General features: G+C 44.4%; 1 protein-coding gene across 3 annotated transcripts in view; it reads left to right on the top strand.

The window, feature by feature from the left end:
* The window catches only part of KCNH7 (potassium voltage-gated channel subfamily H member 7), a 1,437,897-nt gene that overhangs the window by 1,338,713 nt on the left and 77,589 nt on the right, over positions 1-21,595 (top strand). For all 3 annotated transcript variants that reach the window (XM_078681650.1, XM_078681648.1, XM_078681649.1), the window contains one exon: positions 11,608-11,859. In XM_078681650.1, the coding sequence (XP_078537776.1) occupies positions 11,608-11,859 (252 nt within the window). The remainder of the gene's footprint in view (positions 1-11,607; positions 11,860-21,595) is intronic.

The raw sequence follows: 21,595 nt of genomic DNA on the forward strand, positions 1-21,595 counted from the left end.
GAGTTCTGATGAGAGAGAGATCACAGCCCAATAATAAAACATTTGCAAATCAGAATAGAAATTATTCTCAGCCATAAATCAGCAGATATATAGAATGTAGGCTAAATAGCCTCTAGTGTGGTCATAAAGATCAGAGATGACTGTTAGTCAGAATGTTGGGCAAAGGAAGTCCACTCTATTCTAGGAACACGCAATAATATAGGCATTCAAATTCTGTGTTGCAACTTTATTTTCCTTTGTCTTCATCATCCATCAATAGAATATCAGCAGACTTCCGGAAAAAAGTTCACTCCCCATACTCTCACCAGAGCATAATAGACTTTCAGACATTTGTCCATGAAAAGTTACAAGGTTGTTTTCTTGTGGTCCAAAATCCTCTTCCCATGAATCATTCTTCCTGTTGCTTCATCTCCTCCAGGTGAGAACCTTCCTATCAGTTGTCACATACAAGTGTCTACTCACTAACTAACAGTAGGCTTCTGACGTTGTATCATCTGCAGCAAATAGAAGAAAACCATCTTACACATGAACTACTTACTAAATGTAAAAAACAGGGCTTTCAATGTTGATGCATTATTTTTCTCTTTAACAAAGCATAGACAGTTAGGTTAACTTCATTCATCATTTTACGTGCAGGCCTACAATATTTAAGTATGGCTACCTACTACAAATTTTGTGTTTAGCATATGTTTTATTTAAACATCGGGTTGTGCTCTTTATTAATATGTGTTTTAATAGATAGAATTCACAGCGGCAGACCTCATCAGTGAAGTGCAACTTTAGTCGCTGTGGTACAGCATGGAAGACTTTGTCACTAATGGAAGCCAGCAAGCTACAGGACCTGCTCTTGGGCATATCCCTACCACATAGAAAGTCTCATTAGGAGAGAAACAAAAAAACAAAGAAATTGAAATACTTAAATTGGGGAGAGGATGTGGCCTAACGGGTAGAGCACTGACCTCGAACCTGGGGAACACAGTTCGAGTCTCAGCAACGTCGCTCAACATATTGTGATTCTCGGCAAATCACTTAATCTCCCCTGCCTACCAAAAAATTAATATGTCTGTCTGTAATGAAACTGGTGCTCATGTAAAGCACTCTGATACCTGATGTCTTAGGGTCGAGTCTACGCTATACAAAACTCTACACAAAAAAATAATGAACCTCAGTCATTAGTAACTATCTTAGCCAGCATTCCATACCATAATTTTATTACTCAGTGTGCAATTTTAGACAGGGACCAACCATATGCATATCAATCAAGGTCTTAACCTCAAACCACTAGCCCTTTTTCTTCTGAATGGGAATGCAAGCACCAAGAGGTATTTCCAGTGTACAGATACAGACCCCTACCATCCATACCTCCTCTCCCTTTTCCTTTGACTTTCCTGAAAAACAAATATTTAAATAGGACTATTAGATATATAATTGTATGCAAGCCAGTGGACCACAAATCTGATGTAACATAGAGCAACAGAGGCACAAATATGTGCTAAGACCAGCTGGCCTCCTAAAAACTCGAACCCTCCAAACGAACCATACACATCCATATTCCACTCCGGACTCTTAATCACATTCTTTATACCACCGACACATATCGCCACACCTCACTTTAGAATATTCAGATACCACACTATTTACTTACTCTGTGGAGCTCTGTACTACGTGGGCTCTTCCTTCTGTATGGCCAGCTCTTATGGGACCTCCACCTCTTTGAGGTTATGGTATCAGCAGAAACTTGAAAAAGGTGGAAGTCCAGCCTTCTTTGTACAAGAACGCTGGTGATAGATTCTCCGTTTCCTGTGTGGCTTCACTTGAATGACCCCTTGTCAGCAATACCCATTGAGGTATTGAGGTATTGTAGGCCATTGTTGCACTATTCCTTTTCGATGAGGAATGCCTAGAAAGAGCTAATGGCCTCTTACATAGTCTTCCACCGCACCATTTCAGCACTCTGGTGTTCCTGCCAAACACTTCTTACTAAACTCCCCAATACCTACCATAAGCAGCCTTTCCCACATCAGGGCTGACAACCTTCCTACTGTTGGTTCCATGGCTCTCTTTGAGTAGTGACATTACCAGTTCTCCTCTCCAGTTTGGTCCTGGTTATCCATCTGCAGCTCTTGCCAGTGGGTAATTCCACATTGGCCCAGCCTTTAGTATCTCCTTGTGACTGTTCCTGCTCTCCATGATGCATGCAGGTGTCTCTCCGCTCTTGGTCATATGTGAGCTTCTGGTGGAATTCTCTGAGTTGCAGGTCATACTGGTGCTTCCACATCCTTACATTAACAAGTACCAATTTCAATTGATTGCTAATTATGCTTTACAAATTTGATCCATTTCAAGGATTAAAAAAAATCCCTTAAAAATACAAAATCTTATCTCTAAATTACAAAAGTGCAATATTATTGTTCATTCAAGAATTCTTACCACACAGAAGATGGAATAACTCCACAAACTTAGGGGCTCATTATGATCACGGGCGGATCGCCACCGCCGGGCTGGTGGTGCTCACCACTGGCCCAGCGAGGGGGATCTGCCCGCCCAATGACCCATTTTCACCCCCGTCATATTAGTATGGCGAGGGGCACCGCGACGGACATAAAGACCATCCGCCACTTTTCCGCTGGTCGGATTGCCGGCCAGCGGGAAATGCTGTTAATATGGTGGCGGTGCCTGCAAGGCACCGCCATCCATATTAGGATGCATGTCTTTCCATGGCAGAGACTCCGCCATGGAAAGGCATGCGGGAAATCCCCATGGAGGCCCATTGTGGGCCCCTGGGGGGTGGGAGGTGTGGGGGGCTGCACTGGGGAGTACCCATGGTACCCCCCATCATTGCCATGCACAGGGTGGCAGGCACCGCGCGGTGCCTGTCACATTGTGCATGGCAATGCACAACATGGGCTTTAACATTGCGGTGGGTGCTGCTTACAGCACCACCCGCCGCAATGTTAAAGTTGAGGATGCGCCCACCTAATTTGCCTGACGGGACTGCCGCAACTTCGGTGGTCGGTCCCGTGCTACGTTGCGGGGGCGAGCGTATTTTATCCGCCCACCATCGTAATAGGCCCCTAAGATTGTAAAAAAAAACAGGGTACAACAGGTTTCATAATTAAATTAGACTTAATTAGCATATCATCAAACATTAATTCCTTGTGTGGAAATAGTCAAAACAGTTAACATTATTTGGACGCAGAATTCATGAGGCTAGCTAGAGCTAGAAAGCACAAACTTCATTCTTAAAATGGAACATAAAAATGTCGCCTAAAGTTAGTTAGATGTAGTACAATATTAGCAGGTTGATTCAGGGTGCAAAATGAACAATGTAAACACTAGCCTAGTTTACAGGGAGCATAAAGTGCATTGTGCTACCTAGAACTGTCACACAAGCTTCATTCTTGCATAGCAGCATAATAAGTGCCTCGTCTAAGAGTTGTTTCAATGTGTAAAAATGAGCGAGGTGAATACAAACTCCGTTCTTAGATTTGGGCATTCTTAAATTGCATGCTGTTACTAGCACGTAAAGTGCATTTTGCATTGTGTTGACTAAAACTGCCTTGCTGGCAACATTCTTCAATTGAGACTTAAAATCTTTACAAATCTATACAAATGCACCTGCCACTTTTCGATTTAATCTTGTGCTATATAAAAAAGTGCCAGACCGCCATGTGCAAGCTTAGGTGGATTAGATAGGCTTATGCAGATGAGCAGTTGAACAGGCAGACCATGTGAAACCTACACAATAGTCTGGATTGCATTGTAAATTTAGTCCATGTTGTACTACATAATACTAATGACCTCATACCATGCTGAATCTGTGGTGCAGTAAACTAGTCTAGTGTTTCATCTGCTTATGTGATCGTAACTGGACCGGACTGCACCTATATAAATTCGTTACGTTTAAATGAATAAACCTATACTACAATGAATGTGAGTGGAAGCGCCATAAAATATTTAAGAATTATAGTTTGCTCCTGGTGGGCGGCCCTCATTATATATCCAACCTCTCGTAGGAGCCTGCCAGTTTCCATGAAAACTGCCAAACTGTGCTAGGTCATTTGGAGTCACAGAGGTGTAAAAGAGCAATAGTGCCTCCTTACATGTTCTTGTCCCATGCTGCGCAAAGTTTGACCTCAAGTACCTTCGCCTCTGTTGTATTAAGCTTACACAGCCGCATACAATGTGGGCACCCGATTCAGAGTGGTATTGGCACAGCCTACATTGCTCCTGTCCCTGAGCCCAGTTCTTCCAGTGTGCCCTATATACCCTTATGGGCGTTGTAGGGAGCCTAACTGCTAGAATATTTCTGAATGCGTATTTTCCAATAACTGCTCTCATGTAAGCTTGACAGAAGTATGCTTCATGGGAAGCTGCAAGCTCCTCCGAACCACTGATGCCTCTTACTTGGTTTATGTCCAATTCCCTCGAAACCTTTCTGGTGTGTATCTTTAGTTTATTCTTTAGTTGTGCTTTAGTGATTGGGGAAGCTAACAAGAGCAGTGGGTCCATATTTAACGTTAATCTGACTGTGACCAGGTACTTCGCCCAAGCGCTTTACTTGGCTGAAAACATTGGCTCGAGGGCACCCCGAAAAGACTCTGGGGCAGATTTATGAAGGCCTTGCGCCGCGTTTACGCTGCTGTTGCGTCACGCAAGGCGGCGTAAACGTGGCGCATCCCTACGAACGATTTACAACGTGACGCATCTAGGCAGATGCGTCACGGTGTAAAGCCCTGCGCCGCTTGTGGGCGTTCCGGCGCAGGGTGGGCGTTCCGGGGCAGGTGCGCCTCGCAAAAGTGGCTGAGTGAAATCTATAAGATTTCACTCAGTCACTTTCACGCCAATGCTGCGTCAAAAGCCTGCGCCTGCTTGAAGCAGGCGTAGGTCTTGATGCAGCATTGGTCAGATAGGGCATCCCCCGAGCCTTGCTGTAGCTGCGTCGCGCTTGCGACGCAACTCCAGCAATGCGCCGCCTTTACGGCACAGATGCGTCACGCATCTGTGCTGTTTTTGCCCCATGGTGCGCCGCATTGTAAATGCGGCGCACCATGGGTGGCGGAGCTGTGGCGCACTGTGGCGCACATTAACTGGCGCGTTAACATAAATCTGCCCCTAAGGATCTGCCCAGCTCACCTGTAGATAGAATCTGATTATGTGTTTTTTGCACACTATATCCATGCTTACTAGGTTGAATTTCAACCGGATTAGGGTGCACCGAGTGCTGTTTGACATGCCAAATATTTTCTTATAAGAGGATGTGTGGCAGTGCTCTAATGTCTTAGTTAACCTTCCTTGGTAAGCAAGGTAGTCAACATGTATTGTAGGTACAAGTTTGGCCCCGATAACTCTTTGAATTGCCTCAGCAGAGTGACTGTTTAGTTTGTGATATAGCTTTGATAGCGCATACGTAGTTTGTGCTGCTTTTCCTGCTAATGCCTTTGCCTGCAATGTTTGTTTTCCTGTATCCATCAGCCAAACTCCAAGATAATTGTATTTGAAGGCCGTATCTATTTTTAGTGGGTTGAGTTGCCATTTGAGCTGGCATTTTTTGGTACTTTGGCCGAAGACCAGGACTTTTGTTTTCCCAGCATTCACCTGGAGAGCTTGTGTGTTGTATATGTATAATATTTCTAGGGCCCTCGTCATTCCATTGCGAGTCTGATCCATCAGGACCAAGTTATCCTCATATTATATTATTGTGAGTTTCGTCCGGCCTAGTATCGGTGGGAATGTTTTGCCTTTCAATGGTTCTTTCCCAAGATCCGCTGTGTACAAATTGAATAAAGTCGGGGCAAGTACACACCCTGCTTTAGTCCCGTGTAGGAGTGAATTCATGCCGTGGCGTGTGATTGTGTTATGTTGATCCTCACCCAAGTACCCGTGTACAGTGCTACTATTGCTGCAAGCAGTTGTCTCGGTATGCCCCATCCTGCCAATTTTCTACATAGGATTTTACGGTCAATGGTGTCAAATATTGCACTATAGTCAACAAAGCAAGTATACAAAGGAGGAGTATTTGTTTCTTGGGCTTTGGAACTCAGCTAAGTGAGGGCGATAATATTGTCCATAGTTGAGGCATTGGGTCTACACCCTGTCTGGTAGGTCGGAATGATTTTATTATCAATTATCCATTGTTCTAATTCTTGTAGAATCACTTTGGCAAATGTTTTACCATACACATCTAATAAGGCAATTAGCCTGTAGTTTTCAGGTCGAGTGGGATCTCCCTTTTTGTATTGGGCAGAGGATCCAGCCCCTCTATGATTCCGGAATAATGGATGTGGCAAGGCATTTGTTAAACAGGTTGAGTATCAATGGAGCCCAAAATATTTGATCTACTTTAAAAATGATTCCTGGTAGGCTATTGGTTCCTGGGACCCGTCTCTTCTGCTATTTTTCAGTATCTTCAATACCTCCTCCCTGATTGCTAATATTTGACTATGCTCCAGGTCTTCTAAGGAGTTCTTCAGCTAGACAGTATGGAACAACTGTGTTTCGTCTAAGTCTACATGTTGTTTTTCCACATGCGGCTCCCAAGCAGAGGCTGATACTACTTTCTCCTTGCTGTACGGCGTGGTTGCAAGGCCATTTACGTATTCCCAGAATTCTTTATACTTGCTGGGCAATAACAAGAAGTATATATGCAGCAATTGTTCCTGGGTTTCTTGTGGCTTCAGACGCCATGCTATTTTATTGTGTTGTTTTCTGGCCTCTTTCAATTTGCGTTCAACGGCAATGGTCCTTTCTTTTCTATGTTGTTCTCCTGTGCATTGATACCTCCTTTTGCTCTTTAGGATCTTCTGTATTCCGGGGAATCTAGGTGACCAACCTCTTTTGGGCGTAGCTTGACATTTCCTTCGGTTTTGTTGTATTAATGACGCATGGAGTTTGTCTAGCAATGATGACCAATGCACTGCCATATTTATTCCATGTTCCCATGACCAGGTTGTGTAGGTTTGTTTCAAACCTTCAAAGTGGATCATGTTGGTTGAGCGTCATTTGATTATTTTTGTCAGCAGGCCCACATTTGCTTCAGACTTGCAACCAGATGGATTGTAATTATTGCGGACCTTTGCACCTATGTTGACGTCTATGGTGATCAGATTGTGGTCATATTCGTCCCTTCGATGTACTTGATGGCTTGTGCACCTTTTTAATAGCTCCTTGCTTAGGAAGATGTAGTCCAAGGTTGGTAAGTCTTTCCAAGTGTAGATCGTGGTGCCCTCTATGGGCCCACCTGGGGCGCCAACCCAAGATTGAATTTACTGATACATGCTTGTAGAATCGTTCTTTGTTGGCCTCTTTGTGTTGTTACGAATTGGTCTAATTTTCGGGTGTTGAAGTCGCCAGCCATTATACAAACTGAAATTGTATACTGTAAAGTTACAACTGAATATATGTTTGTTAGTGAAAATTGAAGGATGCGGGACAGAGGCTAAGTAATGGTTACTTTTATACAATACCCAGGTACGTATTTTCGATTCCACTCCACACCATTTCTACCTACTGCTAGGAAGGTTTATCTGCTTCTCATACATACGGAGGCCAGTTGTGCCAAGTCCGAAGCCAAGAGCGAAAGATTTGCCGAAGTGTAACTGCAAAAACGACCATATATTACAGACTTTGCCTCAGATTGGCCTGGTTGCTGTTCCAATGACCAAATTAGAACTGGCTAAATTGGAATGAAACAAACAAACGGTGTTTCGTAGAACTAGAATACAGCTTGACCCTAAAACAGTCGTTATCCAATGAATGAAGTATATGGGCAATACATACAGCATTAAAGTATAAGAAACATACTTCTATGTATCCAACCATCACTTCATGGGAAAAAAATCTTTAGAGGTGCATTCAAGAGGTTGCAAACATTATGAGCACCACCAAACCACAAATCTTTTCTACATTTTCTGGTAAAGTTTCTTAAGTATGTTCTTCGGTACCGAATGTGTAAATACTATTTATTAGAAGTATGCTACTGCGATACATGAACAGTATAAAATTAAATTTTTGCTGTCAAACCTATGAATAGAATGAGTTTTTAAAACTGTTTTAAAAAGCCATCAAACAGGTTAATTAATGATGCAGAGAAATAGAACCTAGATTTAAAGGTCTCTTTAGGCTAAATCTATAGTTTTGCTAATTTTTCCTAATGTAAACGCAACAAGGTAAAAGCTAAATTTCATTAATAACAACAGCTCCACGCACATTAACATTATGCATTAATTAGTGAAAGGAATAGACTTTGTATACTATTATGATAAAAATAAATGATTGGATTGCCTTTCAGCGGAGTTTACAGTGCCCTTGTCCTTCCCTAGAAGGACACAATTACAGGATGACTGAAATAATTATATTTCGAATGCCATATGACCTCTATGGAGTCCATGCGGATATGCAGACTGAAATACTCTTATTATTGCAGTTGTTGACTTGACGAGGATGTCATGACTACTCTTTCTATTATGCTTGTTTGACGTGGTTGTGGGGTCCTAGCAAACATTTTGCAGGGCCCATTCTGGTCTGTAATCCTATGAGCGGTGTGGCTTGACAGTCAGATGGTGCCGCAGAGTAGCTGAGCTAAAAACTGCCCCCTCAGCTACTGCTCGACTACTCTAGGGCTGGAAGGCCTAACACATGCTGCAGATGCTGACAGGCTCCAGGAACTGACGGGGACACAGGGGTCAACTCTTGTTTCCGCACTTGTCCTCCTTTGCAGGTGCAAGTCACCAGGGCCAAATTACTGCAGTGCTGCACAGCTCAACTGGCTCACTGTACAACCACTGTTTGACCCCGGTTCAGCTTGGACTGCATGAGGTGCGGTGGCCGAACTTTTTCTTAAGGCTGTCAGTGCAGTCCTGCCCTATTCCCCGTAACTCCTGATTTTAAGGCATAGGGACACAACAGGCTTCCAACCATCTAGTTCCTGCACATGGACTCTTCCATCTGTGAGTCTGCCCTGCCAAGGGGTACCAACCCAGTCCTGGACCCATGGAAGTGGGTCTAAACTTTTCCCCAGTGAAACTGATGCATCTTCTCTGCTGAGAAGCGCATCCCTGGGCAGAGCCGATGCATTTCCTTGGCTGACTGGATCATCCCCAGAGAACAAACGCGTTGCTGCTGCTGCATAAATTGGGCCCATCACAAAGACCTGCGTCACCCACCGCAGTTCTTGGAACAGACGCATCACCCGGCAACACGGCAAATCCTCAGCCCAGGTTCTTGCATCTTTTGTTAGCTGCAGCCTCACCGACGACCATGGACTCTGCATTGCAGCCTCACAGCTCCTTGAAACTGACACATCGCTAGCTACACACTCCATCCCTGATATTGGACTTCACATCTCAAGCCCAGTCAACGGGAACCTCAATGATGATGCAACAAGTGCGCGCACCACAGCATTGCTGCATCTCCAGACTGACCCATTGCTTTGGCTAAGCAATGCATCTCCGACCTGGATCCACGCAGCTCTTTGCAACCAGGATTTAAGATACTGTGTTCAGTGGGACCAAGTGGGTCCATGTAGCCAGCCCACGCTCCGTCGTGGTCAGCCTGAATTGTGACGTTGTCCCAGTCTGGCGCAACCAGATATCGCCAATATCGATTTATGCTTTTTGGGGCTATTTTTCACTATAAACTTTAAAATTCAAAATTTTCACTACAATTGGATATTTCTTGTTTTGGTCTTTTTTTATTGGTTACACATGTCTAACTCTAGCTTGGGCTACTTGTGTGGTATGTTTTCATTGTTTTATTGTTTGAAGTGTTGCACAAATACTTTACACATTGCCTCTAAGTTAAGCCTGACTTTCTCCATGCCAAGCTACCAAGGAGTGAGCACAGGTTAATTTGGGGTTTGCTAGTGCTTTACCCTGACAAGGATTGTGCTGCTTTTTCACCAGGTCTTACACCCCGGTCAACTAACAACCCAATTTCTTACAAACTGATGCCAAAACATTCTGGTAACTTCAGAAGGAATTTCCTACCTTGATGAACAATCCATTATTCTAGTTGATATCCTGCCTCCAACAAGTTCCATTATTGACGTATTTAACTCGGTGGTCTCTCCTTACTGTTTATCACATTCAGCTGTTGGTGCAGCTGTAATCTCTGTCACAATCAGTTTTTTTAGCAGACAGTAGTGGATTCCTCCTGAAATTGATTAGCTGAAATATCGCACAAATTAAGTCCAGTTTGGGTATCCAGGGATGGCTTATTTGCATAGGTTTGATATCAAGTTAAAAGAATCCTGGTCATCAGACTCCATTCCTAGTGATGACTTTCAATTTTTTTTGGTCCTTGCAAAAAGGTTGAATACTGGCAGGACTAGCGGTGGATTACTAATGTGTATCCTTTATGTTCGTAATCCTAGCTAGCAACTAAAAACAAAACATTCTTTGGGGATACAAAGGGCCAGATGTAGGAAGCCTAATACGGGTCAGTAATGGCCGAAATTACCGAATTCCGGCCGTTACCCACCGGTATTAGGCATTTGAGATGTAGGGGCCTAATTGAAGGTTTCGGAATTGGTAAATTACCAAATTCTTAAATACCGATTCGGTAAATTACCGAATCCTTAATGTAGGAAGCACTCAAGTGAGTGCTTTTCACTTGTACGGATTCATTATTTACCACCAACTACAAGTTGGTGGTAAATAATGAAAACCGTTAAAAAAGCAATTTTGTGCTTTTTTAACAGTGCCATGTGGCAGACATACATGCCCTTAGGGCATGTATGTGTGCCACATGTGCACCCATGCACTATTCAGGGGTGCAACAGGGTGTCAATGTGACACCCTGCCACCCTTGTAGGTCTTCTCCCTCTTACCGATTCGTTATTTACCGACTCGGTAATTCCGATTCATTCCTATGGGCCTCCAGGCCCATAGGAATGAATGGGGAATACCGAATCGGTAAATACCGAATCGGTATTTACCGAATTTTACCGATTCGGTAAACATTACCGAATGAATACCTACATACCATTTACCCATTCTAAAATACCGAATCGGTAAAATTCGGTATTTTAGAATCGGTAAATGGTATTTACCTACATCTGGCCCTAAGTGCGGTATTTGGTGCCACTAACTGGTATGCTCTCTTTAGCCGCCTTATAAAAACACAGATCACACCTTGAATATATTTTGTAACAGGAGCACAGTAACTAAAAGACAAGAATTTGGGGCAAAGAACCAACCACCTGTGACTGCTCTGCTTCCCCTCACTCCAAAATGTTGAAAATTGCACGTTTAATAGTACACTTCCTCTAAATTTTACGCTATAGCAGGGACAATTTTTTGTTGACGTTCTTTGAATGCATATGCATATTTTTACATTCCTGCATTTTAAATTCCAAAAAGCTTCACCATGCTGTCCCTGTCTTTGAATATTCTTTTGAGAGCTTCTTAAGCTAGGCAGACATTAATTCAGTTTTCTTTAAATGCATTGATCTTGAATTGACACAATATTTTGTTTTCTATGCACGATGAATGAACGGTTGAATGTGTAGCAAATGGATGGATGGATGGATTGACAGGGTTCCTATGAAAACAACAAGCTGGCACAGCGGAATCGGTAATATTATAAACTGCTTTCTCCATCTTGTAGAGTGTGAAAAGGAAAATAATCAAAACGAATCCAAAGGTTCTCTGAATGATCCCTGCACAAAAACTCCAGTTGATGACAGGAAAAGTGGAACATCATCTTTCACATCTTCCATTGACAATGAACAAAACCCCCTATTTGCTGAAATCATTGATTACACATCTGTGATGAGAAAAACATCAGGATTGGAGTTTGAAGAGGCGATATGCCCCTCAGGCAGAATCAACTTTAACAAAAGAAGTCATTCGTTTAAAGGTAAACCAATCACCACTTCAATGTTCTCTTAATCAAAACGCAAGCAATTTGTCTGTCTCAAAAAGAGTTTCATTCATTAATTTTCCTGTAATTTATTTGTTCAAAAAGCACGAAGTGTTTGGTAGAAACTATACGGAAATACATTTCTTTGTTTAGATATCAAAAAACAAACAAAAGTTGTACAAATTCCCCTCACACTATCTGAAAAAAATTGAAAATTGAGTTCCTGTGAGCAAACTGGGGTGGACAGATTTGTGCTACAATTTAACAAAGGAAAATGGAATGCACAGTGCATAAAAAAAACTTTTTCCTCTATCCTCAAAGAGCAGTTGCAGCGCTGCAGATAAGCGCGGTGGGCGGTGGGGCGGTGGGGAGGGGGAATCGACAGGTGACTGAATTGGATTTATTTATTTAATTTTCCCTATTCTGTCATCTGTCGACACCCTGCCCCGCCCCACACCACCGCACTTACCTACACCGCCCGTGACTGTCAAAGAGGCTCCTTGATGAGAATTTTACAAAAGCAGGTGAAAATAGCTTGATGCTGTGACAGTGGCACGTCATGATATTACACCTGAATGTATAGTTTCCGCACAAGAAAAGCATTTGAATCATGCTTAAGAAAACTTTGGCACATTTCTTCCCATTTTAGCACAATTTCCTTGCTGGTACACTATATTGCTGTATTTCTATGATTTACTACGGAGATTCAAAATACCTCGAAACCTCCCATGAAATGGTAGAACTGTAAGACAGTAACACTACCACACATGTCTACTGTCACCAAAGCCTCTGTTTTGTTGGGTTAAGATATGGTCTAAGGATGAGGCCGAGTTTAACCGCTCGATCATTTTAGACTGTTTGTCATTAGATCACGCACTTAAAATCCCCTGGATACAGTATGTAAAGGAGCCCTTGGTGATCTTGTTCGGGTCATGTATTTTTTTTTTATGTGACAAGTTGAGGCCTCAGGATATGAGCATAGTAAAGAAGCTGTTTTTGAAACATGCCATTACCCAGAGTGAAAATACTGAGCTCATGAAACCAGCTGTGAGAGGGCATGTCATGCTAAAATCAGTGCAGAGAATGGAGAAAAACCTATTGACCCTTATAAGCCCTTCTGATAGATTCTTAGTAACCCGATTCCGATTTAATCAGCTCCATTACCTCCTGGTGTCCCCACCTGGTATTTTACTTGCAAACGTGAGGGTAACAATGTGGGTAGTCTAGTGGTTGGTGGGTGGAGATAGGGGAAGACAGGAAGAGGAGGAGCGAAGACAGGAAGAGGGCAGTTAGAGTAGGGACAGGGTCGAAGTAGGATGTAAGGAATAAAGCTCCTGTGAGAACACATCCTGTGTCTGTGATAATTCGTAGCACGATGCTACAGCTGGCGACGAGGGTGGGATCGGGCACATCGTGCAACCAGTGGTGATCCCGTGACGCTGCATGACCCTGTCCCCGGTGGCGCAAGTGAGAAATTTGCCCTCGCGACAACCGCGACCAAAGGAAGAGCCACGGCGAAGATTGAGCCGCCAGGAACACTGCCTGCATGTCCTGAAGCTCAGTGGCTGTGGAGGCTGCGTGGAGCGTGGCGCGCTGCGAGTGAGTGCCTTGAAGAACGCAAAAAGGCGCGATCGCGCGCCAAAATAATTCAAAGCTCACCCCCGAAGCGTGAGTCTTGGATGGGACAGAGGACGCGACGTCGGGAGCCCACCCCGGTCGTATCTGTGCCGTTCGCTGCTGTGGTGGAAGCAGTGACAACCTCTGCATCCAAAAGGAAGCCCCTGCAGCCGGTGAGTGTGGCGAGTGGGGCCGAGTGACTGAAACAGTGAAGAGAGAGCCAAATCTCGTGAGAGCCGAGATTTCACAGCGGCGGCCATTTTAAAGTCAGGCAGCTAGAGACATCCCTATGTAAGGACTGTGAGCGGCCATTTTAAAGTCAGGCAACAGTAAAAGCAGACAAGCCCGAGCAAAGGGAACAGTAAAATTAAATGAGCACGAGCAAAGGCAACAGTAAAAGTAAACAAGCACGAGCAACGGCAACAGCAAGAGTAAACAAACACGAGCCAAGGCAACAGTAAAAGTAAACAAGCACGAGCAAATGCAAGTGAAGAAAGAAAGACAAGCACGAGCCAAGGCAAACAAGCACGAGCAAAGTCAAGAGAAGAAAGAAACAGAAAGCAGAGATGGCGACATCACCACAACGAAACGCGGTGGATGCGGCGGCAATCACACCAGTCCCGACCAGCGTCTCATATCTACGTACTCCTGAACCACTGGCCCTAATAGCTGAAGGGGGCATGGGACCCAGATGGGAGAAGTGGTTAGAGGACTTTGAGGACTATATGAAAGGATCCAAGGTCACGGATGAAGAAGAAAAGTTAATTGCATTGCGCAATCTGGTCGGTAGAGAAATTAGCAAGTTAATCAAGGAATTGCCGACTGCCGAAACTGGATCATATGCCAAGGTACGAGATGCCCTAAACAAAAGATTTTTACATAAGAGAAATGTGGACTATGAAAGGTACATGTTTCATCAAGCTCGGCAAGAAAAAGAGGAACTGATGAGTGCGTTTATAATGAGACTGCGACGATTTTCGCAATACTGTGAGTTTGATTCATTCTCCACAGAGGACGCCATAAGATTGCGAATAATTGAAGCTTGCCAGTCGGAAACCCTCAGAAGGCGGCTATTGCGGAAAAGTCACAATCTCGATGAGATCGAAGAGATGACCCGGATACATGATCAAGCTGAGGAACATGCTAGAAGAATGGAGACGGGGCACGGTGAGAGGCGAGAACAAGTGCATCGTGTACAAGCCAAGGACACTCGCAGACACTCTCGAGATCGACACAGGACATCCCGGACATCGTCCCATCAACAGTACACAGGGCGTAGACGCCATGAGTCTGGTCGTGGAGACAAGAAACGAGATCGTCCCCGCAAATGCTATCGGTGCGGATACGACTTCCTGCACACCGACGCATGTCCAGCACTTGGTCAGCAGTGTCGCAAATGCGGGAGAGAAAATCACTTTGAGGCCATGTGTGGAGAATACCGAAGAGAAAGGATGAAGGAGACGTCGAGATCATCTCATCCTGACACAAGGCGGCATCATGTGAAGGCAGTTCAGGATCGGCCGGAGTCATCCTCTGGTACCTCACACTGCAGCAGAGAGTCCCGCAGGTCTCAATGGGAGAGAAGATCCCCATCCAGAGGATCCAGGTCAGCATCTCGGGAATCGGTCAATACTGATGAGTATGTCTGCATGGTAGCGGATCCAGATCAATTAAAGAAGTACCCCAGACTGGACATAAGTGTAGGAACTCATCCAACCAAGTTCGTAATGGATAGTGGGGCCTCACTGAACTATATTCCTGTGACTGAATACAACAAAAATCAAACCGCCGCCCACCTTGAGCCTGGCCTACGTCAGAGTGTTCACGTAGATGTTGAAGAAACCTCTCCATTGCCTGGGGAAGTTTGCAACTACACTCAAGCACAAAACCACATCTGTGCAAGCCTTTATACATGTCATTGAAGGTCCGGAGGCTGACTGTCTCCTCAGTCTGCCCAAAGCGGAGCGTCTCCGGCTGGCTGAAATTTTATACAGAGTAAGTGATGATCCGGACATCATACACAAGTTCCCAAAACTCTTTACCGGACTCGGAAAAATGAACAAGTGCCAGATCCGGTTGCACATAAATGAACGAATACGTCCTGTCGCACAGCATCACAGGCGAGTGCCCTTCCACCTTCAACAAGTCGTGGAAGATGAAATTCAAGAGCTCTTACGAACAGATATCATCGAGAAGACAGAAGGGCCAACACCGTGGGTGTCACCAGTTGTCATTGTCCCAAAGAAAGGCACCCCCGAAAAGGTGCGTCTGTGTGTGGACATGAGGCTTCCCAATACGGCCATCAAAAGGGAGCGTCATCCAGGGCCCCACCTGAGTGACATGATTGCGTCACTAAATGGCGCGAGAGTCTTCTCCAAATTAGACTTGAACAAAGGCTACCATCAGTTTGACCTACATGAGAAATCGCGATATATAACAACCTTCGCCACTCATTTAGGGCTGTCCTGCTACAAGCGACTCAGTTTTGGCATTTCATCTGCCGCAGAGATCTTTCAAGAGGCCATCCGTCAAACTATATGGCACATACCAAATACACTGAACTATAGTGACAACATTCTTGTGTATGGTTCAAATGTCCAAGAACATGACAAAGCATTGGACAGAGTGTGTCATGCTCTTCTGGAGGCCAACCTCACCCTCAACAAAGACAAGTGTGAGTTCCATCAATCCACTCTTAAATTCTTTGGTCACATATTTTCTGGAGCCGGGATGAAGCCTGATCCCGAGAAGGTGTTAGCCCTAAATGATACCAAAGTCCACAAGATGTGAGTGACATTCGATCATTTCTGGGCATGGCAAGCTATTGTGCCAGATACATAAAGGACTATGCTTCCATCAGTCACCCATTACGGACCCTCACTAAACAAGGACAGCCTTTCCTTTGGACTCCCCAATGTGATCAGGCGTTCCAGGATATCAAACGCGCAGTTGAGTCAGCAGACAATCTGGCGTACTTTAGCCCTAAGAGGAACACTGAGCTCACCGTGGACTCCATCCTGTTGGATTGGGTGCAATACTGGCCCAGTTCGACAACGAGACAGACCAGAGACACATCGTGGCCTATGCCAGCAGAAGTCTATCAGACACCGAGAAAGCTTATTGCCAGCCGGAAAAGGAAAGTCTTGCGGTTGTGTGGGCGTGCGAGCACTTCCACATTTTTATATACGGCAAGCACTTTACGCTAGTGACCGACCACCAATCGCAAGTCACCATTGTCGGGAACCCCAGAGCCAAAATGCCACCTCAAATTGAGCGCTGGGGTTTGGGTCTACAAGAGTACACGTATACTATAGTACACAAACCAGGAAAGTCAGCGAATCCGGCTGATTACATGTCGAGACATCCTCAAGCATCTGTGGCGGAAGAGTACATTCATTTCATTGTGGTCTAGGCCAGACCACCGGCGGTTCCCCTAGAAGCAATATGTGAAGCCACCGCTCAAGATGACATCCTTCAAAAGGTGATGCGCCGATTTCGGACCAATCGATGGCGTCATGACAGTGAGGAGGAGGGGTGCGATCCAAGCATTCGCCAAGAGATGCAGGCCTTTAGGCATGTGAGCGAAGAACTATCTGCCACCTCAGAGGGGCTCCTACTGAGGGATCAACGGATCGTCATTCCGATGCAACTCCGGCAGGGTGTTATCAATTTAGCCCACAAGGGTCATCGTGGAGTGGTTGCCACAAAAAGAGCTCTCAGAGAGCGAGTATGGTTCCCGCTACTTGACCAGATGGTGCAACTCACTCTAAAAGACTGCCTCCAGTGCCACCTAGTTAACGAAGGAGATCCTCCAGCACCCCTACAGATATCAAGGCTACCCAGTGGTGTATGGCAGGAGCTCGCCATGGACTTTTATGGACCCATTCAGTCGTGCAAATATGTCCTAGTAATAATGGACGAATACTCCAGATTTCCGAAAGCACAATTTGTGTCATCTACCAGTGCCACCAGCACCATTGCGGTGTTGGAAGAAGTGTTTGTTGCCTGGGGTGTTCCTAAAGAACTCAGACGGATAATGGGCCCCCCTTTAATGGGCATGAATTTGGAGAATTTGCAAAACACTTAAACTTCCAGCATCGCAAGATCACTCCCCTATGGCCTCAAGCCAATGGCATGGTGGAGCGATTTATGACGACTTTGAAGAAGACGTTCCAGCAGGCCACCAGTGACAAGAATGATCTACAAGTGGCTCTCAATGAAGTTCTGAGAGCATACCGAACGACACCCCATGCCACTACGGTAAAATGTCCTGCCACCCTCATGTTAGGACAACCAATCAGAACACGGATACCTATGTGGGAAGGGGCCCTGCGACTGGTGTCGCCTACAAGAACACATACTGAGCAAGAGGTGGCTGACCGAGAACGCAAGAACAAAATGAAGTCTTACGCTGACACTCGTAGGAGAGCCAGATCTCCATCTCTGCATGAAGGGGACTGTGTTTTGGTCAAGCAGGAGCAGCAGAAAAAGACAGATTGCAAATTTAGAGCTGAACCCCTAATGATCACCAAACAGAAGAGTACAATGATAACAGCGGAGTCAGAGAACAGGAGGATCACCAGAAATGTTTCACATTTTCAACGGTGCACCCCTGCTGTTACAGATGCCCTCAGCAAAATGACTGAAAGACTGGGCCCAGAAAGATCTGGCAGTGCGGCCCTAGCACAAAGGCCTGAGTCTCCGACAGAAACTGAACCTGGGGAAGGAGGTGTGGTCCTACGACCCAGACGAGATATTCGACGACCTGTGCGGCTGATCAAAGAACTATGACCAAGTCAGACTTTTGTTTTGTTTTGTTAACAAAGGGGGAGATGTAACAATGTGGGTAGTCTAGTGGTTGGTGGGTGGAGATAGGGGAAGACAGGAAGAGGAGAAGCGACGACAGGAAGAGGGCAGTTAGAGTAGGGACAGGGTCAAAGTAGGATGTAAGGAATAAAGCTCCTGTGAGAACACATCCTGTGTCTGTGATAATTCGTAGCACGAATTATGTGGGAGCGACGCTAGGTCTCCTTAGGACACCTTACATTTTGTTCTCCTATGCAAATAATTTACATATCCCAGAAGATTGTTTCTTAAGGCCCTTCTAAAAGCTATGAAATTTAGACAAGCCCACATCACACTTATTATGTATTTACAGCTTTTGCCCAATGATCACATCCTTTTTGTTGTCACGAATTTTCTTAGGGCTGTTTTTAGATCAAGAAGATCAAGATGTGACTGACAGCTACTTGGACTTTGCGATTTGTGTACAACTTTTTTAATGATTCATAACTGTAATGTTGTTCTTTTTATGGAACGTCTATTTTTATCTTTTATTGTTGTGATTACTTCTGAATAAAGATGTATGTATTTATTTATAATTATTACTGGTGGCATCCCCAGGATCTGATTCATCAGCCGAGCTGCCATAGGTCCCTGAGAAAGTATGCGATTTTTGTTTCTGATATCTCCCCCATAGACTGGATTGTCAAGATTTTGTTGTTCTGGTTATGCATAAAAATCAACGAGAAGATAGAGATGTACCTTTTCTTAAATAAGTTGTTATTGTCTTTTTGCACATTGTTGACTTTTCTATTTCATTCAATAGTGTTGTAGTCTGCAATAGTTTTGCTCACCTTTTCAACAGCGGATTTTGCATCTGCTATTGTATCACTTCCCTTCGTTTTTCGCTTTTTAGTTCTGTGATGAGCTCTAGTTCTTTTTTGAGGCAAGGGGTAACCATACAGGCTCTTGAAGTGTTCCCTTAGACGGGCATGGTACTACTAATGAAACTTTTTATTGGCCCCAAAAGAGAAAAAAAGTATATACTGAGTTGCCTGTGTTACTGCTTTTTGTGCCCAAAGCAATTCAATTACTAACATTATCAGAAAACATTAGCCATTATTTAATCTATTGGCATCTATAATAAACTACCCCTTTTTGCCTTTAAGAAAGGAAAAAAAATGTTAGAGACCATTTGGTCCAAGAAGGCATTCCTAGAACACTGACCGACCTAGCTTCTCTATGGGGGCACAATATGATTGTGGGACATTTCAAGTGTGGTGAGATCTTGCCTTCCTATTATGATTAGATGCCTGTAACTGATGCAGGGGTTGCATTTTATTGAAAATGTGCAATGAGGAGATGGAACGCTATTTGTTTATTTTTCCATTTCATATAGGGCTTTCTTGTTGTTTTGTTTCTTTAAAACAAAATTAAAGCATTCTGCAAAATAAATAAATATGTAGTTTCTGCGAGTTAATAGCTGTAAAAGTGAAGCTTTTGTAGTTGCGCTAAAACTAGCATTAAAGGAATACATCTGTCTAATACATTTCAATGCTCGCACTTTATTTTCTGAAGAAAGTGCTTCGCTTCATGTTTGTTTTGGGACAACGATCCGCAACTAATGTGCTCTGGAAGCAAATATGCCATCTGGTCAGAATGAAAGGGACCTCCACTGGGAGAGTAATTGTTACTTCAAGGAACTGTTTATAGCCTCAAGAGAAAACCTTCAAAAAGAGAACTTAGGACATCATTTACACTGCAAACTCAAGTCCCACCTGGACAACCCCAGTAACTAGAACACCACCCCCTCCTGGGGTTGCTGGCCAACATCAGACTCAAACAGCTAGTCACCGCAGCAAGCCACATAGCAGGACACACGGTTGAGCACATCTCCTCCACCAGGGGGACCTTCAACTACAACCACACCACCGGACTCTCCTGGACCTACCTTTAGAATATACATCATGTCTTCACCATGTCCACTGTACACAACCGCCATCATCGCCCCCTCGCAGCTGGATCAAGGCCACCGAAGTACGTCTCATCAACTCCCTCAGGACCACCACTCTGCCATCACTTACAGACGATGACACTGCAGTGCGCAACCGCCACCGATGGATCTCAAACTGCGCCGACACCCGGGCACCACTCAAGAATGGCACTGCGTCAGTACCCTACTCCTGCATGATGGCAGGCGTAAAGGTGCCACAGGGATAGGCTGGCCTCATACATTGCTGGAGTTGCTTCATGGTTGTGACACGACTACAGCAATGCGTGACTTTAGCGCAGACAGATATGTCAGGATTCCAGAAGTATCTGTCATTCTCGTTTCATGGAGCACTGTCCAATGAATACAGCCGTTGAGGGATGGGGCTGCATCTAGCCCCATGAAACCAATCGCACAGCGTCATGCCGCCCTTGGCGTGCATATGTATTCGAAGGTTCTTTAACCATTTTTCAGTGTTTATTCCATATTTTTCTCCATACTTTAAGCTTCTTGTTTAAACATTTTCATCAGTTTTTTATCCAAATCCACAGAAACCGATTTTTAGCCAATTTCCAAATTTCTAATATTCTGATTGTGCCGATCCGGGCCTCTTAAAAGAATATGAGTAATGCGTTGTTCATCACAAGCAGTCTTTATTTCACTTTAAAAACCCAATGCATTTCGGGCCATTCCGTGCCCTTCCTCGGGGGTCACTACAATTAATAATAACAAAATTTACATTAGCACTATTATTCATAGATGTACACATGGTTACAATTAGAGTTCATCATTACTGCACTTTTCTACCATAGCCTATTCACGTCTTGCATCTTCCCCCTTATATTATATCCCTCGCACGCCCTTTCCTCCACCTTAACTGTCTCCAACTGTCACTTTCTTTCCTAAATCTGCTGCTGACTGTTCTCGGATGGTACCAAACTCTTTACCTCCCTCCGACCTATTCCTCCTCCAGCCCTTCAATTTCCGTGCCGAAACTCTCCTTCTGCACTCGAGTTTACTCAAAAAAATTACCACTGTTCTAAGGGATTGTGAAAGCGTGTTAAGGTTATTAAACATGCGTATCCTACGTCCTTCTTACACTAGTTAATTGTGAGTCTAAAGGAACCAAACTCCTGTGTATGCCCCATGCTTATGCCTTACGAATCTAGCAATGTTTCCCTCACCCCGCTTTCCTCCATACCTGCTGTGGTCGTTAGTTAAAACCTGCGATCTTCGCCTACTTCTCTGAGCTGTAAATCAGTTACTTGCTCCCACCCACTTGTTTAAATCGTATCTCTCACGTGCTTTCCCTCCCAATCGGCTACGTATTTCAAACCTCCCGCC

Source organism: Lissotriton helveticus, chromosome 3_1 (assembly GCF_964261635.1).
Source record: "Lissotriton helveticus chromosome 3_1, aLisHel1.1, whole genome shotgun sequence".
NCBI lineage: Eukaryota > Metazoa > Chordata > Amphibia > Caudata > Salamandridae > Lissotriton > Lissotriton helveticus.